The following is a 25,632-nucleotide window of genomic DNA, read 5'->3' on the forward strand; positions in this document are numbered from 1 at the left end:
TACAGTTTTTGCTAGACTATAACCTTCTAGTGGAAGGGGTGGAGTGGAGAAACTCAGCACAACAGATACATTGTTTCAGCTCCCATCTGGTATAGACTTACATTAGATCTTCAATGATACTCAATGGCAATGACACAACAGGTTTTCCAGACAAAAACAAGTTTCCAGACATAACAACATAGCTAAAGCCAGACATTCAAAAGGTCAGGCTGTCTGCTTTTTGGTGGTAAACAAGTCTGGGGTTTTCCCTCCAAAACATGGTATTCTTTAAACCCTATGACAGCTGTGTAAAATTACCAGCTTCTCAATCAAAGCCCTAACAGTCTCTCAGTATTCATTTATCCTTTCCACAGAGCCTTGTAAATACAGTGATAATGAACAGGATATATATCACAACATATAAAATGCAGGTACACAGTATTAACCACCTCCGGACCGCCTAACGCAGATTCGCGTTCCGGAGGTGGCAGCGCTGCGCAGAGTCACGCATATATGCGTCATCTCGCGAGACGCAAGATGACGCGCTTTGCCGGCCCGCGCATGCGCATCGCGGGCCGGCAAAAGTTAGAGGGGGGTCACGTCAGCAACCTGCCAGCCAATGATCGTCGCTGGCAGGTTGCTGATTTTTTAAAAATCCAATGAGAAGCCAGATAACACATCATATTAGTAAATATGATCTGTTATATGGCTTCCCTGCTCCTCTGCTGGTCCTTTTGGTCGGTTGGATCCAGCAGAGGAGCAGGCTTCACAGTGAGCAGCACCAACAGTACACTTTAGCCCCAGATCACCCCCTGCACCCCAATTAACCCTTTGATCACCCCTTTGATCGCCCCTGTCAATCACTAGTGAAAGTGAAAAAAGTGATCAGTGCAAACTGTCACTTTTTTTTTTCACTGGTATTGACCGTTAGGTTTTAGGATAGTTTAGGCCCCTTGGTTAGGTAGTTTAGGGATCAGTTAGCGCCCAGCCCACCGCACCGCAGTCACTTATTCGCTGATTAGCGTATCGCTAATCAGCTTTTGTACTTTTATAGTATCTGGAAGTGATCAAAACTGATCACAGTCAGATCTATAATAGTATTAGTGTCATCTTAGCTCACCCTCCACCCAAAACGCAGTGTTTGCCCGATCAGGCCTGATCGGTCGCCCACACGTGTGTTCGCCCACGCCCGCCCTGCCGCAGTGACCAAAAATATATATTTTTTGATCACTGCACAATCACTTTACACGCGCTGCGGCGATAAAAAAATCAGTTTTGATATTTTTTATCAACCGCAGCGGCCTCCGGTACTTTGCTAGCCTCCCCTTTTTTTTCTTAAGTAGTCTCAGGGAATAGAGAGTAATGCAAACCAGCGGCTCAACCTATAGACCAAACGGATGTGGGTGCTCACCTCTCGGTCCACCCAGACCGCACGGTAGACAAAATTTAAACAATAAAATTAGAGGGGCACTCCATATAAGGGAACAGGACACGGTAGTAAAGATTAATATTTAATCTAATATAAAAGCATAGCATCAGACAAAATAAAAGACATCCATATAAAATGACAATAAAATAGAAAATAAATGAATAAATCTAAAAAGTATATGTATGAACAAAGGTCCAAGGATCAGGGTCCTGAAAATGGCTAGATGGTGGTAAAGGTTCAAAAGTTCATAAGTGTGAACACTCCCCACAATGAAAATCAGTCCCAGCAGGTGTAAATACACCTAAATGCAGCTCCAAATGACAGTGTCTGCAGCGTCAGATAGCAGGTATAGCACACTCTCCAACTCCAACCTTCTAGTGTAGGAGGGCAATAATTGCATCCAAGCCTAAGGAGAGTCTCTTTTCAAATATTGTAACAGAGATGTAACAGAGCGTCTCTTGCCCTCTGCCTGGATTCAATGAAGTGAGTCAAAGACAGCCAATCACAACTCAACGCGGCGTCCCACGTGGTATGGAGTCTGAACGTGACGTCTCACGTGACTCCACGGCTGAGGCAAAAGTTGACGTACTTGATTTTCCTTGTAAGCACCACCTCGATAAGAGATTCGCTGTGCAGATCACCCCGACCGACGTTGTTTCTTCTCGGTCACTTGTAGTTACTTCGGGGGAAGTCGCTCACTGTCCTAACAAGTCCAAACGCGTTTCAGGGAATACACCCCTTCCTCAGTGGTAGAGACAGTGAGCATTTGGCAGCATTTTATATCCTCCCAGGAGACCAGCCATGGGTAGGGCTGTTCTAATTGGGGCATCCTGAAAGCCTAGTATGGAGTCCTATTATCATCAATCTCCCAAGCCATATCGTGGGTCTGGTCATACAAAACTACCATCAAAGATAGTATAGACATATTAAAAAACATAATATGAATGTCATAAAACCATATGAACGCACGGAAGACGCATATGTGGTCACATGCGTCTGATGTATCTTCCATGTCCTTTCTCAACTAAAAAAATACTATATTTAATAGAAAAGTTACATAAACATTATAATGATATTTAAAACCTATAAATAACCCTGTGGATGTCATAATCATACCAAATACTAAAAAACGCACAAAAAACGCACAAAAAACGCACATGCGGTCAGATGCGTTTTCGATGCGTTTCTGATGCGTTTTTCTTAAAAAATGGTAAAAAACGATTTCAGGGATCCGGAGACATATACAGTCATAGATATTCCTCAAATACGAGTTTATAAGAAAACAAATCACTGTCCAATTTCTACAGGAGGTCTATCTATGTCGGAAAGGGGGGGGAGCAGGGCAGGGAGGAAGGAACAGAGTGCTGGGGAACAGCCGGACTCTGAATCTACATCACCACCCGGCTCACCTCCCATCCCTCAGAGGAATCCAAACAATTCCCATTCGGCATTCAAGCCCCTGGGGATCAGGGATTCAAATTCAAAAATACGGCGGGATTCCTTTCCTGGACATAGCGGCCACATAGTTACCGCCTCTCCACGGTTTCTTAACCTTCTCCAATGCCATAAATGTCAAGGACGAGGGATCACAATTATGTGTGTCTTTGAGATGTTTCGAGAGGGAGTGTAATAAATACCCCTTTCTAATGTTAGCCAGATGTTCTGCCACTCTCTTCTTCAGCGTCCTCTTAGTCCTTCCTATATATTGTTTCCGACACCCACACTGTAACAGGTAGATAACGTCTGTTTAATTACAGGTCAGACATTCATTAATGTCAAACCAGAAGGAATTCTGAGTAGAGGTAACACTGGTAGTTCGTCACTTTGCAATTCCCACACCGTCCACATCTATGGAAGCCACCAGTTGTTAACCAATTATGGCCTTCAGTTGGACCTTTCTTAATACTTTTCAGTGTGGGTGCTACCTTTGCTGCCAACGTCGTGGCCCTCGTATAGGTAATCCTAGGATCTCTTGTAAGAGATGACCCTATAATCTTATCATCTAGGAGGAGGTGCCAGTGTTTCCTAATGATTTTTTCTACCTGTCGGTGTTGTGAATGATAGGGTAGGATCATCCTTACTACTTCATCTGTTGGGGATGTGCATTTCGGGACAAAAAAGTCCTGTCTATTCATATTCCTGACTTTTTCTAAAGCTTTCTTTACTGTCTGGTCTGGGTATTCTCTAGCCAGAAACTGCTGACTGAGAATGGTGGCTTCTTCTTCAAATTGTTTCTGGTCGGTACAGTTGCGCTTCAGTCGCCTAAATTGGCTGACTGGTATGTTAAGTAACCACTTGGGTAGGTGGCAGCTGGAAAAGCGAATAAAGCTATTCCTAGCTACCTCCTTGATAAAGGTACTACATTTGATCATACATCCCTCTATCATTACCTTAATATCCAAAAACTCAATTTCTTCATAACTAGTCTTCGGGGTAAATCTCAGATTTCTCTCATTCTTATTGATCTCCACCAGAAAATCATCTAGAGTCTCCTTTGTACCTTTCCAGATGAACAAGACATCGTCGATGTACCTACGCCATAGCACCAGACTCCCCCCCAACCTAGGCCTGATGACCTCATCCTCCCATTGGGCCAGGAAGAGATTGGCATAGCTGGGGGGCGAATCTGGTGCCCATGTGCGTTTTTTAGTATTTGGTATGATTATGACATCCACAAGGTTATTTATAGGTTTTAAATATCATTATAATGTTTATGTAACTTTTCTATTAAATATTGTATTTTTTTAGTTGAGAAAAGACATGGAAGATACATCAGACGCATGTGACCACATATGCGTCTTAAGTGCGTTCATATGGTTTTATGACATTCATATTGTTATGTTTTTTAATATGTCTATACTATCTTTGATGGTAGTTTTGTATGACCAGACCCACGATATGGCTTGGGAGATTGATGATAATAGGACTCCATACTAGGCTTTCAGGATGCCCCAATTAGAACAGCCCTACCCATGGCTGGTCTCCTGGGAGGATATAAAATGCTGCCAAATGCTCACTGTCTCTACCACTGAGGAAGGGGTGTATTCCCTGAAACGCGTTTGGGCTTGTTAGGACAGTGAGCGACTTCCCCCCAAGTAACTACAAGTGACCGAGAAGAAACAACGTCGGTCGGGGTGATCTGCACAGCGAATCTCTTATTGAGGTGGTGCTTACAAGGAAAATCAAGTACGTCAACCTTTGCCTCAGCCGGGGAGTCACGTGAGACGTCACGTTAAGACTCCATACCACGTGGGACGCCGCGTTGAGTTGTGATTGGCTGTCTTTGACTCACTTCATTGAATCCAGGCAGAGGGTAAGAGACGCTCTGTTACATCTCTGTTACAATATTTGAAAAGAGACTCTCCTTAGGCTTGGATGCAATTATTGCCCTCCTACACTAGAAGGTTGGAGTTGGAGAGTGTGCTATACCTGCTATCTGACGCTGCAGACACTGTCATTTGGATCTGCATTTAGGTGTATTTACACCTGCTGGGACTGATTTTCATTGTGGGGAGTGTTCACACTTATGAACTTTTGAACCTTTACCACCATCTAGCCATTTTCTGGACCCTGATCCTTGGACCTTTGTTCATACATATACTTTTTAGATTTATTCATTTATTTTCTATTTTATTGTCATTTTATATGGATGTCTTTTATTTTGTCTGATGCTATGCTTTTATATTAGATTAAATATTAATCTTTACTACCGTGTCCTGTTCCCTTATATGGAGTCTCAGGGAATACCCCTAAATTTAGTTGCCCAAATGTCAAATAGGGGGTATTCTTCTGAAGAGGCCTACAGGCTTCTGACCCAGTCGGATGAGGAATGGGAACCCTCATCTGATGAATCTAGCGGGTCAGAATATGAACCTGTAGAAAGCAGTGGCTCTCTGACCCAAAGTTCGGACGAGGAGGTTGAGGTCCCTGATAGCACCAGGCGTACCCGGCCCCGTGTCGCTAGACCACAGGTTGTGCAGGATCCGCTTCAAGGGCAGCAGACTGGGGCTGGCGCTGTCGGATTACGTGGTGAGGCATACACCAGCAGCGCAGCCCTCCCTGGACCTAGTACCAGCACTGCCGTAGAACATGGTGAATTGGCGAGCACCAGAAGGGCAGTTGAAGCTGGTACGGTGGCACGTGCAGTAGTTACCCCGTCGCAGCCACCGCACAGACGGGCCCGTAGAGCCCCTAGAATCCCAAAGGTGCTGGCAAACCCTGATTGGCAGTCCCCAACTTCAGCCGCACCTGTAGTTCCCCCTTTCACCGCCCAGTCTGGAGTTCGGGTTGAGACAGCTCAGATCGGTTCGGCCCTGGGATTTTTTGAGCTGTTCTTGACTGCGGAGTTCTTGGACTTAGTCGTGGCAGAAACAAACCGGTATGCCACTCAATTTATATCCGCCAACCCGGGAAGCTATTATGCCCAGCCTTTCCGGTGGAAACCAGTCCAAGTTTCCGAAATTAAAAATTTTCTGGGCCATCTCCTCAACATGGGTCTAACCAAAAAGCATGAATTGTGGTCATATTGGTCCACGAACCCAATTCATCACATGCCCATATTCTCTGCTGCTATGTCCAGGGCACGATTTGAGGCCATCCTGCGTTTCCTGCACTTTAGTGACAATAGCACCTCTCGACCCAGAGGCCACCCAGCTTTTGACCGGCTCCACAAAATTCGGCCCCTCATAGACCACTTCAACCAGAAATTTGCAGATATGTATACCACTGAGCAAAACATCTGCGTAGACGAGTCCCTTATACATTTTACCGGGCGCCTTGGCTTCAAACAATACATCCCAAGCAAGCGCGCCCGGTATGGGGTCAAATTGTATAAGCTCTGTGAAAGGCACACAGGCTATACCCACAAATTCGTGTCTATGAGGGAAAAGATCAGACCCTGGAGCCGGTCGGTTGCCCTGACTACCTGGGGAGCAGTGGGAAGACAGTCTGGGACTTGGTGTCACCCTTATTCGGCAAGGGGTACCATCTTTATGTGGACAATTTCTACACAAGTGTGGCCCTCTTTAGGCATTTGTTTCTAGAACAGATTGGCGCCTGTGGCACCGTGCGAACTAGTCACGCGGGCTTCTCCCAACGGCTCGTTACCACCCGTCTTGCAAGGGGAGGGAGGGCTGCCTTGTGTAACGAAGAACTGCTCGCGGTGAAATGGAGAGACAAGCGTGACGTTTACATGCTCTCCTCCATTCACGCAGACACGACAATCCAAATTGAGCGAGCAACCCGTGTCATTGAAAAGCCCCTCTGTGTCCACGACTATAATGCGCTCATGGGAGGGGTGGACTTCAATGACCAGATGTTGTCTCCGTATTTAGTTTCCCGACGCACCAGACGCTGGTATAAGAAGGTGTCTGTATATTTGATTCAATTGGCTCTGTATAATAGTTTTGTTCTCTACAGTAAGGCTGGGAGAACAGGATCCTTCCTCAAATTTCAGGAAGAGATCATCGAGAACCTCCTGTATCCAGGAGGTTCCGTGGCCCCATACACCAGTGTAGTTAGCCGTCTACACGAGCGACATTTCTCCAATGTCGTTCCTGGTACCTCAACCCAACCGTCACCCCGAAAAAGATGTCGTGTCTGTAGCAGGGGTGGAATAAGGCGTGACACCCGCTATTTCTGTCCTGACTGCCCTGACCACCCTGCCCTATGCTTTGGAGAGTGTTTCCGGAAGTACCACACACAGGTACACCTAGCATAGGGATCACATCTCACCAGGACAAGCACACAGGGCTATTAGGGCCCATTCACATACAGCTGCTGCAAACCTCTCCTTTCACCTGGGATAAAGTGCATAATGTACTTGGCCACAATTTTGGGGGATTTGCGCTTTGCACGTTGTCCCATGGGGAAGGAGAGGTTTGTCCTATAAAGGTAAAAAAGAAAAAAAAAATCACCAGTACGCAAAAAGGTTAATGTTCAGTTCAAAAAGTTAAAGTTTATATGTTCTGTTCAAAAGTTAATAAAATTGTTGCGTTGCGGCCTGGTTTTTTCTTTTTACCTTCCAGGTGGACCAACCGATCGACTAGCTGCAGCACTGATGTGCATTCTGACAGAAGCATTGCGCTGCTGTCAGATTACACACAAGTCGGTGTATGCGGCGCTGCAAGACGAGATTTCTCCTCTGCAGTAAAAGATACGTTTGCCGAGGCATACGAGCTGAGGAGGAGGTGGCGTTCCTATGCTTTGGCAAACACTTTGTATATATAAAAAAAAAAAAATCCCGGCAATGATTTATTCATCCACATCGATTGATGTGAATGGAGAAATCTGGTTTGCCAGGGCATACGAGCTAAGTGGGTATGGATGTTGGGCGGAGCTCCTATGTCCTGGCAGACGCCTTTCCCCTCCTTTTTTTTTGGCAGAGATTTTTTCATCCACATTGATCGATGCGAATGAAGAAATCTGTGCCGTTCATTTTTTCTTTCAGCCCAGAGGCTGAACGGAGAAATAAATCTCATTACCTGTATGCTCAATATAAGTAGAATAGCAGAAACTCCTAATGCTGGCCATACATGTAATGATTGCGGAGACCCTCAAATGCCAGGGCAGTACAAACACCCCACAAATGACCCCATTTTGGAAAGAAGACACCCCAAGGTATTCGCTGAGGGGCATATTGAGTCCATGAAAGATTGAAATTTTTGTCCCAAGTTAGCGGAAAGTGAGACTTTGTGAGAAAAAAACTAAAAAAAAATCAATTTCCGCTAACTTATGCCCAAAAAAAAAAATTCTATGAACTCGCGAGGCCCCTCATTGAATACCTTGGGGTGTCTTCTTTCCAAAGTGGGGTCACATGTGGGGGTATTTATACTGCCCTGGCTTTTTAGGGGCCCTAAAGCGTGAGAAGAAGTCTGGGATCCAAATGTCTAAAAATGCCCTCCTAAAAGGAATTTGGGCCGCTTTGCGCATCTAGGCTGCAAAAAAGTGTCACACATGTGGTATCACCGTACTCAGGAGAAGTTGGGGAATGTGTTTTGGGGTGTAATTTTACATATACCCATGCTGGGTGAGATAAATATCTTGGTCAAATGCCAACTTTGTATAAAAAAATGGGAAAAGTTGTCTTTTGCCAAGATATTTCTCTCACCCAGCAGGGGTATATGTAAAATGACACGCCAAAACACATTCCCCAACTTCTCCTGAGTACGGCGATACCAGATGTGTGACACTTTTTTGCAGCCTAGGTGGGCAAAGGGGCACACATTCCAAAGTGCACCTTTCGGATTTCACCGGTCATTTTTTACAGATTTTGATTGCAAACTACTTCTCACACATCTGGGCCCCTAGAATGCCAGGGCAGTATAACTACCCCACAAGTGAACCCATTTTGGAAAGAAGACACCCCAAGGTATTTTGTGATGGGCATAGTGAGTTCATGGAAGTTTTTATTTTTTGTCACAAGTTAGTGGAATATGAGACTTCATATCAAAAATCATCATTTTCCGCTAACTTGTGACAAAAAATAAAAAGTTCTTTGAACTCACTATGCCCATCAGTGAATACCTTAGGGTGTCTACTTTCCGAAATGGGGTCATTTGTGGGGTGTTTGTACTGTCTGGGCATTGTAGAACCTCAGGCTCAGGAAACATGACAGGTGCTCAGAAAGTCAGAGCTGCTTCAAAAAGCGGAAATTCACATTTTTGTACCATAGTTTGTAAATGCTATAACTTTTACCCAAACCATTTTATTTTTTACCCAAACATTTTTTTTTATCAAAGACATGTAGAACAATAAATTTAGCAAAAAATTTATATATGGATGTCGTTTTTTTTTGCAAAATTTTACAACTGAAAGTGAAAAATGTCATTTTTTTGCAAAAAAATCGTTAAATTTTGATTTATAACAAAAAAAGTAAAAATGTCAGCAGCAATGAAATACCACCAAATGAAAGCTCTATTAGTGAGAAGAAAAGGAGGTAAAATTCATTTGGGTGGTAAGTTGCATGACCGAGCAATAAACGGTGAAAGTAGTGTAGTGCAGAAGTGTAAAAAGTGGCCTGGTCATTAAGGGGGTTTTAGCTAGCGGGGTTGAAGTGGTTAAACAGTGCAAGTTTACCCTTTCATGAGAAATAAAGTAAAAAGTTTTAATTTTGCATAGGGGATATAGGCAAATGTCCAAATGTCAAAGTACTCCCTGCTCCAGGGCACTACAACTAACACTGTTAACTTCGCTAACATTATCACATGTCTAACATAAGCTACCGTAGTTTATTAACCCTGTTTCTGATTACAGAAGCCCTTTAGGGTTCATTCACACATCCGTGTGTGTTTTGCGAATCCACGGATCCGTGGATCCGCAAAAGACTGACATCAGCGAAGTGCGTTCTGCATTTTGCGGACCGCACATCGCTGGCATTCTCATAGAAAATGCCTTTTCTTGTCCGCAATTGCGGACAAGAATAGGACATGTTTTATTTCGGGATCGGAATTGCGGACCCGGAAGTGCGGATCCGCAATTCCGGATCCGGGCAGCACATCGGAACGAAAAATGCGGACTGAAATTGCGGACGTGTGAATGGACCCTTAGATACATACACTTTAGAGGTAAGGCTGACTTCTCACATACCTCATATCAGATGCTCAGATCAGACCCCCATAAATATCAGGACATCAAATCAGACCCCCATAAATATCAGAACATCAGATCAGGCCCCCATAAATATCAGTACATCAGATTAGCTCTGCATATGAAAACATCACATCTGACCCCCTTATCAGGGCATCACATCAGCCCTCCATGTCAGAACCCCATCAGCCGTCAGATCAGCCCTCAATGTTATACCCCATCAGACCTCAGATCAGAATAAAATAAAATCCTCCTCTTACCTATCCTGCAACGCAGATCCTCTTCACCTCCGGCAGAAGTTGCGCTCCCCTGTCTTACCGGCTGGCGCTGCTCTGTCACCAGACTGCGTGCAGCAAAAAATGCGGTAGTTCTTTTGCTGCGTGTTTGCCGATTTTTGCTGTTTTTGTTGTGTTTTACATACTTTTAAAAAAAAAATTTTTATCACCACCTCCAAATTTGGAAATGCAGTATAATGGACCATGAACACGACCGTGCCATATTTTGCAGCCTGAAAAATAGCGATCCGCAAAACACGGATGCATCTTGTGTGCGTTCCACAATTTGCAGAATGGAAAGGGCCGCCCATTATTTCCCCCCGGTTTTATGACCTTACACAAATAGCTCTAAAACGGATTGTAAAATAAAATGTCACCGGGCCGTCGTGATTTTCTGCTTCAAACAAACAGAAACTCTTAAAATACTAGCTGTAAAATTTGGCAAATCTTCCAAGTAGTTTTTGTAGCCTTTAGTGACGCAGAGATGTGCATTCTTGCAGTTTTATAATAATTATCAATTAGACAGATGTGGGGTGAAACCTTGTATTAAGCCTTTTGGCAGTCTAGAATTATAGGTGACAGTTTTACAAATGGAAATATATAATTTAGGATAAGGGTTCATACTGTACAGTCTGAGCCAGTTCATCATTAGAACAGTATGGGTCTACCACTAGGTATGTATTTTAACCTCTGAATATGTGGAGAAAATGAAAAAGATGCAGGAAAGATGCATATTTTACTGTATTATACCAGCTACATATTCAGCATGTGTTTTACTTACACCAATATAATAGCAGTTATAGCACTGGTTGCTAGGGACATGTTCCTTGTAAACTGCCTATATAAGGCTGTGGTTGTTAGGCAGTGTGTCCCTAGCAACCAGATTGTCCGAATTTCTTGACTGTAAAGAATACATTAGGAGCGGTCATATTATAGCGGCTATAATATTTCTATCTCAGACTGCGGCATTAAAAAATAAAAAATACATCAAAGGGGCTCTGCGGTTTGCCTCAGCATCCTATAGAATAGTAATTCATGGCGGTAGCTGTAATTTTGTAATGTATTTATTTTCCCTTTATTGCTCCTATCTCCTGTTCTGGGCTGTGGTCACATGACAATGTCCATGAAGCTCTTTCTTATATATTATGTCCATGGGCGGGGTAGTGATAGGGGAGTGTCTGTGTAACTGGGTGGGAGGAGCTATAAACTAGCTGGGCATTGTTAGGGGCAGTGATAGGGGAGTGTCTATGTAACTAGATGAGAGGGAGGAGCTATAAACTAGCTGGGCGTTGTTAGGGGCAGTGATAGGGGAGTGGCTACATAACTAGCTGGTTGGGCGGAGCTATAAACTAGCTGGGCGGTGTTAAGTGCAGTGATAAGAGACTGTCTATGTAACTAGCTGGGTGGGAGGAGCTATATTTACCCGGGTGTTGTTAGGGGCAGTGCTAGAGCTGTGGCAAAGGAAGGAGAAGTGCATCATGGGTTTGGTTGGATACAGGAACAGGAAGTGCTACATACGGGATGGAAATAAACCAGAGTGAAAATGCTGAAAACGAGTCCAAACTGGAAAAAAGATGTACCGTACATGAGCATATCTGTTAAAATCTACAGCAATCCCAGAAAACCCCTTCAAGGTTGCAAGGCTCTCTGAGTTACTTATACATATCAATTACCTCCAAAAATGACAACATTAATCAGAGCTCAGCTTTCAGTTCCTACAGGGCTCTGAAAAAAATGAAAGCTGAGCGCTGATTGGTTGCTATGGACAAGTAAGACACATTTCCTATTAGGCAGCGCTACCTTTTCCTGTATTAGGCCCTATTCACATGTCCGTAAAAGGGTCCGCACCTGTTTCACAATTTTGCAGAACGGGTGCGGACCCATTCATTCTCTATGGGCCCGGACGTGAAGCAGAGAGCACACTATGTGCTCTCCGCTTCCGCATTTGCGGAGCGCGGCCCCGAACTTACGGTCCGCAGCTCCGCAAAAGATAGAACATGTCCTATTCTTGTCTGCAGCTGCGGACAAGAATAGGCATTTCTATAGGGGGTGCCGGCCGGGTATGGACGTGTGAATGGACCCTTATAGGATAAAATATCATTCATCTTTATTACAGCATATTTATAAAACTGAAAGGAAAAAAAAACTATTAAAATACAGTAATTGTTTTTTTATATATTTTTTTTATATGCTGTGATAAAGATGATTGATATTTTATCATTTAATACAGCGTGGCCCAGGAAAAAGTAGCACGCCTGTAATATCTCCAAATCAAACTGCCTAATAGTAAATGTGTCTTACTTGTCCATAGCAACCAATCAGAGCTCAGCTTTCATTTTTTTCAGAGCCCTGTAGGAACTGAAAGCTGAGCTCTGATTGGTTGCTAAGGACAACTAAGACTGATTTATTATTAGACAGTTTGATTTTCGAGATATTGAAGGCCGGCTACTTTTTGGTGGGCCAGTCTGTATATTGCGTGGTTCTCTGCTATATATATACTGCACCCTGCTATTCTAAATGATGGTGTATTGAGCCCGCTTTGTATAGGTGTAGTCACTTATATATATGCCTATAGGCCAGTGGTGGAGAACCTTTTAGAGGCCGAGTGCCTAATCTGCAACCCAAAACCCACTTATTTATTGCAAAGTGCCAACACGGCAATTTACCCTGATTACTACAGTCCAGTATAGTATATCTTCAGTGCGCCCTGCGCTGATGAATGGTAGAAAAAGTCTAAGGCATATTGGTACACCATAGACTTTTTCCACCCGTGCCATAGGTTCACCACCACTGCTATAAACGATTATACATTTTCCAAGAGGCTAATGGGTACTCTGACACAAGACTACTGAATTTGGTTAGATTAGATGACAGCCATCTTTATTCATGAGGATCTCACTTTGGAGCATATTTGCCAAAGTAACTTCCACCCTAGAGTCTAGCCAAAAAGAGTAAGGCTCCAGAAGGACAGCCAACCGTCCCACAGATAGAGATTTGCACTAGCAGAGGAAGTTATATGTGTGATTACCTAATAGATTCTCACTTATCACTTTTTGGTAATGTGGTAAGATACTGGCATTGTTAATGGCATTGTTAATGGGGGCATTCTCTGATTGCCATTGATCATAACACTCCCTGGCTAGTACTATTACTGAGGGCACACCGGTTGTCTCTGTTTTTGAGGAATTTGTCATTGGCACTGTATATCGGACCACACCCTGGCTGGCTCTGTCAGGGGAACGCTCCATACTTTTTAGGGAGGTACACTGGCAATGTTAAACGGGGGCAGATTGGTTGATTGAAACGCTTCATCTAGTTTTACTGGAGCTTGACCAGAATTTGAGAGCAATCATCTCCTAGAAGGTCATCCTTAAAGGTTAGAAAATACATTTTGGAGAGTCATTTAAATTACAATCTGTCATTTAGATATTAAACTGTATTCCAAGCTGCTCGCTGAGAGGCTGGCTCCTCTGCTCCCTCGGCTCATACACACTGACCAAGTGGGATTTGTTAGGGGTAGGGAAGCTAGAGACAACACGTTGAAAGATCTCCTGTTAACCAATGCGGCGAAACACACTGGTTCTCCTTTATGCCTATTATCAATCGATGCTGAAAAGGCATTTGATAGAGTGCAATGGCAGTTCTTAGATTCCTCCTTAAGACAAATTGGGTTGGGACCTATATTTATGGACAGGATACGAGCACTATACTCTACCCCCACGGCCAAAGTCAGGGCTAACGGTATATTGTCACATATGCTCTTCCCATTTACAACGGCACGAGACAGGAGTGTCCTCTCTCTCCTCTGCTGTATGTAATAGTAATGGAACATTTGGCTAATGCTCTTCGCATGAACCCTTCAATACAAGGCATTAAAATGGTAGGAACACACTATAAAACTGCATTGTATGCAGATGACCTCCTTTTATACATAACTCAACCGCGTATCTCTATCCCCTCCATTTTGAAGGAGTTCGAGTGTTTTGGCCATCTCAGTAATTTTAAAGTCAATTATTCCAAATCTGAGATCCTTAACATTTCCATCCCGCAGGGAGAATTCACCGACATACTTACCTCTTTTCCATTTAGAAACCAACCCTCTTCTCTAAAGTACTTGGGAATCCAAATACCAGCAGATATTGATCTTATTTATAAACTGAATTACCTACCCCTCCTGGACCGTACCTTAAAAGACCTGAATAACTATAGCAAAATCGGGCTCTCTTGGTTTGGTAGAATGAACGTTCTGAAAATGGACATCTTACCAAAGTTTTTATACATTTTTTAGACTGTCCCTCTAACCCCACCTGCTATATTTTTTCGTACCATAAAATCTAAGATTCTCAGGTTTATTTGGGGCCCCTTAAACCCCAGAATTGGTCTATACACCCTCCATAGGGCTAAGTCCGAGGGGGGGGGGGGGCTGGTCTTCCGGACCTCAGGCTTTATCACTCAGCACCCATTATTACGCGAATTGTGGACTGGAATTTTCATCATACAGCTGAACAGTGGGTTCACTTGGAACAATCCTTATATCCTATCTCACTTAAACATGCTCCATGGATTGAACCTGAAGTACGCCCACGAGTCTCCAAACTTAACATAATGGCCCGACAGTCTTTAAAATTGTGGGATTCGTTCACTAATAAAGGGATTGGCTCTAGGAGGAATAGCCCCCTCACGCCAATATTCCATAACCCGGCATTTTCTGCTAGCGCCAACAAAATGTCTTTCTTGGGTTTACAGGCTTATACAGACTCCCGATTTTTTAATTTGCTAGCAGGCGCTCCATTGCCCTCATTATCTGAACTCACGTCGAAATCCCCTACAGCCCAGTTGTCCTGGCTAGAATACCAGCAGATTAAATTGTATATTTCTTCAAAAGGGGAACAGGGCTTCTTTAGTTCTTCCCTTTCTGAGATGGAGAAACTGTTTCTCTTGACGTCCCCGCCAACACACCTGATCTCTGCAATATACCAAAACCTGCTAAAAGGCTCGTACAAAGGTCCCCCGGATGGGTGTAGCAGAGCTGTAAAAAAAATCAGCAACTCTACATCTGTATCATGTAGGACTGGACAATAAAATGGCTTCCAGAAGTTTTTTTTTTCCATGCATGACCCCTTATGTGGCTTATTGTTTGATGTGTGTGTCAGTACAGTGGGTTTAAAGGGGTTTTCTGAGACTTTTTAAACTGATCATCTATCCTCTAGATAGGTCATCAGTATCTGATTGGTGGTCTGACTCCCAGGACCTCCACCACCAAGGCCAGCGATGTCACATTCATCGGTCATGTGACCAAGTGCCAAGAACCAGCGGGTGTGAACCCACTGAGCCACGTGTCCTACCTCCTCTAAGGCCGTTGTCTAAGTGAACCCCTGGATCTTCACAGTACCGCTGATGGTGGGGATAGACTTTCCTGAGGGGAACACCAGGTCACTACCTCTTGAGGAAAATATGGCAGCTAGTCCAGGCGGACCAGGAGGTGCCTGAGAAAGGTACCAGAGGTGCAGTAACAAGGGATGAGGCAGAGACGTAGTCAGACAGGTAAAAGGTCAGGGCAGGTGGCACAGGTACAGGTCAGGCAATCCGAGTCGGCAGCAGGAGAGTCAAGGCAAGAAATAGGGATTTAACAGTTAGCGGAGTCCAGGAATACAGATACGAGTCAGGAACACAAGAACACAAGCTGAAACAAGGAACCTTAGCAGGACACAAGGACCTTGACACTGAGGCATCTGGGAAGGGGCCTGAGCCACTTATATATGCGCAGGAGGGCTAGGATAGGTCAGCGAGGTCACATGACCTAACCCATAAAGTCCAGGAAGTGACGTGCGCCGGCCCTTAGGGACGTTGTGCAGGAAACAAGCAGCAAACATGCTGTGGCCAGGGCTGAGAGCAAACTGTGGAGCGGATCCCAGAACAACAGCACCCACACAGACAGACCCCAGAACTGCAGTGGTGAATGGGAAGCAGCGTCCGCAGATCACAGCTGAACAGGGTGCCCGGGACCGCGGCGGTTAACAGGGTAAAAGCAGCGCAACAGCAGGCTCGGAGCATGTTCTTTTCTGGTTCCCAAGACCTCTCCTCAGGACCAAAGCCCTTCCAGTCCACAAGATAGTAGGTCCTCTTGCCACGCTTCTTGATGTCCAGGATGTCTTTAACCTCAAATGTCTCGTCAGAATCTTCAGATACTGGAGTTGAAGTAGAAGGAGCCGTCAAGAAGCGATTAAGGAATACTGGTTTTAGTAAGGACACGAGGAAGGCATTAGAAATACGCAGAGAGAGAGACAGACGTAACTTATATGTCACTTCGTTGATCCTCCTAAATACTTCAAAGGGTCCAAGGAACCTAGGAGCAAACTTGAAACTGTGAACCCTTAAGCAGATGTTTTTAGAAGAAAGCCATACCTTATCTCCAGACAAGAACTGAGGCGGTTTTCTTCTTCTCTTGTCTGCATTCACTTTCTTGCGGTCACTGCTTTGTTGATGCAGTCCTTGGTGTCATGCCAAATCTTCAGAAAATCCCTACAAATGGAATCCGCAGCTGGTACCCCAGAAGATGTAGGAACAGGGAGAGGAGTACAAGGTGTTGTCCATAAATGACAAAGAATGGAGAGGATCTAGTAGACTAGTCACTAGAATAGTTGTTATAGGAGAATTCATCCCAAGGTAGCAATTGTACCCAGTTGTCGTGTTGGGCTAAAACAAAATGCCGGAGATAGTTCTCTAATATTTGATTGGCCCGCTCTATTTGCCCGTTGTCTGAGGATGATAACCGAAAGAGAAGTCCAGCTCAATTTCGAGCAGCCGGCAAAGAGCTCTTCAGAGCTTAGAGGTAAACTGGACTCTGTGATTGGAAACAATATGCCAAGGTAGACCATGCAAGCGGAATATGTGTCTCATGAACAGTTTTGCAAGTTCAGCAGCTGAGTGCAGTCCAGCCACTGAGGAAGGAGTCAAGTTAACTCCGAAACGCATCTGGTAGGACAATCCCATGAAACTAAGGATGTACTGAAGGGCTTCAAGTCGACCAGGAGTAGCGGGATCGGTAATCGAAATTTGGTAGAAAAAAAATTGAAAAATTTCAAAAATCGTCAGCCGCAGTAACATCTGACCTGCCTGCTTGAATGAGCACCTGTGCAGGAACTGAAGTCTACAAAACTACTGAGACGGCATTTCTAAAGGCACTCTATTTGCATGGGCTCTTCAGATGGGGTGGAAACTAGAGGAAGAACTGGCCTCTGGAAGGATGGAGCAAAATAATGTGGTCTTCTGTGCATGTGATCTCTTTAGAACGTTCCCTGAAACGCATATCTATCCTTGTGGCCAAGGTGATCAGATCATTCAGAGTAGACGGATGGTCTCAACCAGCTAATTCATCCTTAATACGGTCAGAAAGGCCCTCCTAGAACACCGCCAGTTGAGCCTCATTGTTCCATGCAAGTTCGGCAGTCAGGGTACGAAACTGGATGGCGTACTGACCCACAGATGAGGAACCCTGTCGTAGACGCAGCAGAGCTGATGCAGCAGAGGTCATGTGGCCAGGCTCTTCAAAGACCAGCCGGAAGGTAGCCAGGAAAGACTACAAATTGGTCGTCTCTGGACCTCCATGTTCCCAAATAGGATTTGCCCAAGCAAGGGCCTGATCAGACAGTAGGGACACAATAAAGGCAACCTTGGACCGCTCAGTGGGAAACTTCTGCCTATGCAACTCAAAGTGGATCAGGCACTGGTTCAGGAATCCACAACAGGTTTTTGGATCTCCACCATAGCGGGATGGCAGAGGAAGTTGCACACCAGAGGCACACAAATCCGGATTCACTGGTGTGGTTATTGCTGGGGTAGCAGTGGCTGGCGACCCTGCAGTAGCTGAAAAAGAGATGGCATCCAGACGAGCAGCAACATTTTGCATGAACTGCATCATGACATCCTGACGTTCGCTCTGACGCCTAACTTCAAGTAACAATTCCTGAACGACAGGCTTGGGGTAACCAGAGGGGTCCATGGCCTCAGTGTACTGTCACGAACCAGCGGGTGTGAACCCACTGTTCCACATGTCCTACCTCCTCTAAGGGCTTCCCTGGATCTTCACAGCAACCCTGATGGTGGGGATAGACTTTCCTGAGGGGAACACCAGGTCACTACATCTTGAGGAGGATAGGCACACGAGGCAGCTGGTCCAGGCGGACCAGGAGGTACCTGAGAAAGGTACCAGAGGTGCAGTACCAAGGGATGAGGCAGAGACCTAGTCAGACAGGCAAAAGGTCAGGGCAGGCGGCACAGGTACAGGTCAGGCAATCCGATTCGGCAACAGGAGAGTCAAGGCAAGCAGGTAGGGATTTAACAGGTAGCAGAGTCCAGGAATACAGATACAAGTCAGGAACACAAGCTGAAACCAGGAACCTTAGCAGGAAGCAAGGACCTTGACACTGAGGCATCTGGGAAAGGGGCTGAGCCACTTATATATACGCAGGAGGACTAGGATAGGTCAGCGAGGTCACATGACCTAACCCATAAAGTCCAGTAAGTGATGCTCACCGGCCCTTAGGGAAGTGCTGCAGGAAACAAGCAGCAAGCATGCTGTGGCCAGGGCTGAGAGCAAACTGTGGAGCGGATCCCAGAACAACAGCACCCACACAGACAGAGCCCAGAACTGCAGTGGTGAATGGGAAGCACTGGCCGCAGATCACAGCTGAACACACAGCCGCTGTTACACCAACGCGCAATCAATTCCATATAAGTGAATGGGGCTGAGTTGTGATACCATGCACAGTCAGGTAAGCTGTATGAAGGCCACAGGGCCTTCTCAAACGGCTGATCCGCCAGGAGTCCCAGGTGTCAGACCCCCACAGATCAGATACCAGAGGATAGGTCATCAGTTAAAAAGTCTTGGAAAACCCCTTTAATGAAACAGAATTAGAAAAAATAACAAACCAAAAATACAGATGCAGTAATGTAAAAGTAAACTTAATCTATGCAAATAATATACTAATTTGTAGCGTCCTCTCCTAGAGAGAGCATTCCACCCACATCGATCTATAAACAGCACCCAGCCATCTGAAGAAACAGACTGGAGTGTGTACATGGAAGGAGAAGCAGAGATATATAATTATAGAAAAAACAAAAAAAACTACTCCTTATTTAGTTTCAAGTGTCTTCCAATGGCAAAAAAGACCAACATATTCAAATAAGTACACATACAGATAACAATAGTAAGAAATAACAGAAAAGCGGCTCCAGAAAGCAATTTTCGTCCTCTTTAAAAACTTCTCCTTTATTTCACAATTTTCAACAGCAGACACAGTCACTTCATATGCAGGGTTTGTTTACGCGTTTCAGACAATACGTCCTTATTCGTAACCGAATCGGTTATGAAAAAGGAGGTATTGTCTGCAACGCGTAAACAAACACTGCATATGAAGTGACTGTGTCTGCTGTTGAAAATTGTGAAATAAAGGAGAAGTTTTTTCTGTTATTTCTTACTTTACCGTACCTTGGGACTCACCCAAGGCTTCTGAATACGGGTATCAAGGCCAGATAAAAGGTGAGCTGGAAAAAAGCGTGTTTTTGAAAAAAGATAACAATAGTATCTGACGTAAGCAAAAAGAAAAGTTAAAACAAACAAGTGAGAGAAAGAAGACCTTACTGACGAGGCATGTATTCTGATTAGGTTGTACCCCAATTTGTCATTGTAATAAGTGCCGCCTTTGCCAGCATATAGTTAAAGGCTAAAAATCTTTTTTGTTATTGGGATTTTTTCAATATTTTCAACCAATCTCCTAAATGTTCATAAAGCTTACATCCCTTTTTTATTTAAGTTTATTTTGGTCATAATTTGTCAGCTCAAACTTGTATTCAGGAGAACAGACAGAGGGGCTACAGACATACATTTTTAATAAAACCCAATTGCAAAAATTATTTTCTACATTTAGGTGCCTCTAGACTGCTTGTATCTAAAGTGCCACTGCCTCATTTCTTAAAGTGGATCTGTCAGGACATTTTTATGTTAAAAGCTGATTATCTGCTGCTAGGACTTACAGAGAGAGCCTAAATCCTGCCTCCCCCAGTCCACTCATATATAAAGCCTGTGAGTCCTGCTTCACCTAGCCCACTCATAGATAAAGCCTGTGAGTCCTGCTTCTCCCAGCCCACTCATAGATAAAGCCTGCAAGTCCTGCTTCCCCAGTCCACTCATAGATAAAGCCTGTGAGTCCTGCTTCTCCCAGCCCACTCATAGATAAAGCCTGTGAGTCCTGCTTCTCCCAGCCCACTTATAGAGAAAGCCTGTGAGTCCTGCTTCTCCCAGCCCACTCATAGATAAAGCCTGTGAGTCCTGCTTCTCCCAGCCCACTTATAGAGAAAGCCTGTGAGTCCTGCTTCTCCCAGCCCACTCCTAGAGAAAGCCTGCGAGTCCTGCTTCTCCCAGCCCACTCATAGAGAAAGCCTGTTAGACCTGCTTCTCCTTCCCACTCATAGATAAAGCCTTTGAGTCCTGATTCTCCCAGCCCACTCATAGAGAAAGCCTGTGAGTTCTGCTTCTCCTTCCCACTCATAGAGAAAGCCTGTGAGTCCTGCTTCCCCAGCCCACTCATAGATAAAGCCTGTGAGTCCTGATTCTTCCAGCCCACTCATAGAGAAAGCCTGTGAGTCCTGCTTCTCCTTCCCACTCATAGAGAAAGCCTGTGAGTCCTTCTTCTCCCAGCCCACTCATAGAAAAAGCCTGTCAGTCGTGTTTCCTGCAGCCCACTCATAGAGAAAGTCCTGCTTTCTCCACCCACTGATAGCGAAAGCTTGTAAATCCTACTTCCCCACCCAACCAAAGATAAAGCATGTGAGTCCTGCTTCGCTGTCCACTCATAGAGAAAGCCTGTGAGTCCTGCCTTCCCCACCCACTCAGACAGTAATCATCTGTTAATACTGAATATTACATATCCACAATCTCAGAATTTCCTCTTTTTTTATCATACACTGTCTTCAGATAGAGGAGAATCAGAGACTTCATTGGTCTACAGACATCAACAATATATCTTTAATGAATAAACAGATCATAGCATTATAAATGGAAGCATATAAGTCTAATGGGAGGAGGGGAACCAAATAGAAGACGTATTCCAGCAGCTGCTTCATCCGCAACAGCTTAAATTGGGCAAATGGCGTGCTTAGTGGTTTGTCCATCAGTAGACATATGGTTACTTGTTTATAGATGGGAATAGCCAGGGCATCTGCAATCAGGCTAAATTTTGTTCCAAAAAATGGTATAAATAGAAAGGTCATGACAGGGAAGTGACTTGGATTTTGAGTGCCAGGCACGGCACTTACAAACCACTATACTTTAACCCTAGTATTGAGATAAAGGGCTAGGGCAGTGAACCGAACATTTACTCCAGCTGAAAGAAGGGGCATATGGACCATACTGGATGCACATTGTGTGAAAGCCCAAGCCTGGTGTGAAAGTTTGGGGATACTGCTGGATAGAGGCCATAAAGCCTAGAGGGGGATCAGATATGTTTCACAGTGAAGACACTGATAGCGTTGCTGTCCTCCAGGTGTAAGATTCTGAGTTTGACACAGTATGAAAAACACTATGGGGCAAACTTATTAAGATTACCATTTCATATGCCAGTCTAAATAAAGAGATTGGAGTGAAGTGTGTCAAATGTATTTAAAGGTGCATGCATCTTAATAACGTGGGCACATTTTGGACTGTCCCAGAAAGTCAGAAATCTACCAGTGCTCTGAGCTGGCCTAGATATTTGACAAAATGTGTGGCATTTCTGTTTTAAGCCACGCAATTTGTGACTTAATGTGCAAATTGTGACTTTTTAGGGAGCATTTTGGCGTAAACTGATTAAAAAATTTGAACCTATGAAGGATGGTCTGGTCCCTTGCAGTGCAGGGCTTAAACAGTCTATGGGAGGTGGTGAATGGTATAAAGATGCTTAATTAAATTGTGACATGTCAAGAGAACACGGTACAGTATATGCGTGTGGGCCACCTGATCCATCGGCTGGACCATCCGATTGAAAACCCCTTTTAAGGTGTCAAGAGGGACCTAGTCATATTGACAATGCAATTCTTGATAGAAAATGACTCAAGATGTCTAAAAGTCAGCAAAACCTGTTGATTTCAGTGGGATCGGCAGACAATCTAATGTTTTTGGGACTCTCCTTTACTGCCAGGATCTGGCATATTGGATTTCAACTTCTTCCCATTGAATTGCTACTCATTTAAATAAACATGTCAGCTCAACACCATGTAGCTATTTATGGTGGAATCAGACCAAACTGCGGTGTGATGAACAAGAGTTCGGTCAATAGTTATTGGATGAGGGGCAGGTAGCCCATAGGGTGTTGGAAGCTACTAATATCCATGGTTATTCTCGGATATTATACCACTGTCTTCAGAACAGTTTAATGTTTTATTCTTTGAATAACCCCTTTATCACTGTGTGTTCTTAGGTTGGAACTAAATATCATGTCAGTATAACAACCTATTCTTCCTTACAGTTTATGAAGAACCAGAGGACCCCAGCAACAGATCATTCTTTTCTGAAATCATCTCATCAGTTTCTGATGTCAAATTCAGTCACAGCGGTCGTTACATGCTTACACGTGATTACCTCACAGTCAAAGTTTGGGATCTAAACATGGAAACCAAGCCCATTGAGACATACCAGGTAAGTCAGTTCTATAGCTGAAGGGTCTTGGTCTGGTTGCAACCCATTTTCCTGTTAACAAACTTTATCGCTTTCATATCGCTTGATATTCTGTGCTTCTGAACCTGGTTTGTCTCCTGACCCTTCTTGTCTCTCGATTTTGGTACTGTGTAGCCCATCTGGTTCTGACCCATTTGTGACGACTTTGCCTTTGTCTGTGTTGTTGTTCATCTCTGCACCTATATAGAGTAAGGACCATCATACAGTTGAGGTTCTGCAGTTTAGGACGCATACTGAAAGTAGGTAGGGACAGTAGGGTGGGTTTAGTTCACAGACTCACTGTCCTTGTCTGCCCCTGCTCTTACTGTATAGAACATCTTTATCTTAAATGGGTTGTCACACGAAAAATATTCTACAGTTTTTCAAACCAGCACCTGGATGTGAATACTTTTGTAATTGCATGTAATTAAAAAAATTGTATAGCTACTGATTTATTCAATAAAATGTATCTGTATAGCGCCACTTAATTTCTTATTTCCTTCACTGGCTCAATAAGATGGCCGCACATGCTCAGTTTTATCTTTCAATTGCCTCCTGAGCTGTGATAGGGAGAGCTGAGACACGCCTCCTGAGCTGTGATAGGGAGAGCTGAGACACGCCTCCTGAGCTGTGATAGGGATAGCTGAGACACGCCTCCTTAACTGCAGCAGATAAGACACTCTCCTTGAGCTGCCAGCTTGATGTAAATCTAGTAGAGCAATGAAAGTGGAGATCTCTGGACCCATGTGAGGTACAGGGCTGGTTCTAGCTTTTTAAAAAGGTATTGTCATGTACTACATGATGTCTAATTAAAATTTGTTTACATTATTCATGGGATAACCCTTTTAAGTTAGAAAAAAGTCCACCTACTTTGTAGAGCAAATGGTTAAACTAATTTGTATGATTTAATATGAAAATGGTTCAAAGGGTTCAACCAATAATGGTATTTTTTATTTATTTTCATGTTAAGCATTTGTACATGTATTAGGCTTCGTTCACATCACCGTTCAGCCTTTCCGTTCTCCTGCTCCATTTAGGATTTCCATTTAGGAGCAGGAGAACGGAAAGGACGGAAAAGGCACATAACTGAGCCAAACTGAGTCAAACGGAGCAGGAGAACGGAAAGGCTGAACGGTGATGTGAATGAAGCCTTCTGATGAGGGACTTCTGATGAAAAAATCAGGAGAAAACTTTACTATTTTAAATAGGGGATGGCATCATTTTCGTAAAGGGGTTTCCAGGGATTAAAGTATAACTGTTGTATCTTTATTTTTTTGAGTATTGGATTGTGGTGATTAATATCTCCTTGGTGGCCCTATTTCAACTTTTCACTGTGTATTCAATTACCCCTTAATTCCACATTTTTATTCCCTGTACTGCCTACTTTTACCTGTGCTTAAAATAGGGTTGCTATGCAGGGTCCGTCTATGTGTTGAAGGACGGAGCACACAGCGTGCAAGGTCAGATTGCTGACAGCCATGGACTGTAAGTAAATGACTAAAGCCAGGTCCTCCCCAGCAGCTGATAACAGTGCCTGGGCTGTGTGCACTTCTCCCTGTCCCTGCGCTTGGCAGACGCTCCCTCACTCAGCAGAGCTGGAGAAGGCAGAGTTGAAGCAGCACAGAGCAGGGAAGGGAGATCTGCCGTCTGCTCAGTGTATAAATGAAAGCAACATGTGGTAAGAGGACCCCTTTGTGCTGCAGGAGATTAACCCTTTAGGGGGAGGGCTCTGGTTACTGACACTTTTGGGGGGCTATTGTTACTGGCTAGTGAGGGCAGGCAGGATTAGCCTCAGGTTGAGGGCAGTGGCGGCCATCTTAACTGAATAGTGAAATTGCCGTTTTATGCAGACTGGTTGCTAAGGGCTGAATCTTATTAAATATGGGGTAAGTCAGTCAAATAGTAACTGATTCTGGAATATCATGTTATTAGTAACTACATATATGAAAATTGAAATTATGGTCTAAATGTGACAGTTATCCTTTAAAGGGGTTGTCTCATCATTGACAATGGGGGCATATCGCTAGGATATACCCCCATTGTCTTATAGGTGCGGGTCCCACGGCTGAGACCCGCACCTATACTAAGAACGGAGCCCCGCAAGTGAAGGAGGGCGCACCGCGCATGTACAGCCGCCCTCCATTCATTTTCTATGGGGCCGGCGAAAATAGCTGAGTGCTGGCTCGGCTATTTCCATTGGCCCCATAGAATTGAATAGGAGCGAGGGCCGCACATGCCCGGTGCTCTCCTATTGACTTCTATGGGGAGCTGGCTTGGTGGTGGCCGGACCGGAGTCCTCCAGCCACCAGGGGTCCCAGGGGTGGGTCCCGCACCTATAAGACAATGGGGGCATATCCTAGCAATATGCCCCCATTGTCCATGATGAGACAACCCCTTTAACCACAGGTTTATACCCCCCTAGTGACCAGGCCCTTTTTTACAAATCGGCACTCCACAACTTTAGCGGTTTATTGCTCGGTCATGCAACTTACCACCCAAATGAATTTTACCTCCTTTTCTTCTCACTAATAGAGCTTTCATTTGGTGGTATTTCATTGCTGCTGACATTTTTACTTTTTTTTGTTATTAATCGAAATTTAACTAAATTTTTGCAAAAAAATGACATTTTTAACTTTCAGTTGTTACATTTTTCAAAAAAAACGACATCTATA

At 44.3% G+C, this 25,632-nt stretch overlaps 1 protein-coding gene across 2 annotated transcripts in view; it reads left to right on the forward strand.

Annotated features, from left to right (window-relative positions):
- Positions 1 to 25,632, forward strand: part of PPP2R2C (protein phosphatase 2 regulatory subunit Bgamma) — a 194,554-nt gene that overhangs the window by 160,672 nt on the left and 8,250 nt on the right. For both annotated transcript variants that reach the window (XM_044296222.1, XM_044296229.1), the window contains one exon: positions 22,773 to 22,942. In XM_044296222.1, the coding sequence (XP_044152157.1) occupies positions 22,773 to 22,942 (170 nt within the window). The remainder of the gene's footprint in view (positions 1 to 22,772; positions 22,943 to 25,632) is intronic.

The sequence above is a fragment of the Bufo gargarizans genome, chromosome 1, assembly GCF_014858855.1.
Source record: "Bufo gargarizans isolate SCDJY-AF-19 chromosome 1, ASM1485885v1, whole genome shotgun sequence".
NCBI lineage: Eukaryota > Metazoa > Chordata > Amphibia > Anura > Bufonidae > Bufo > Bufo gargarizans.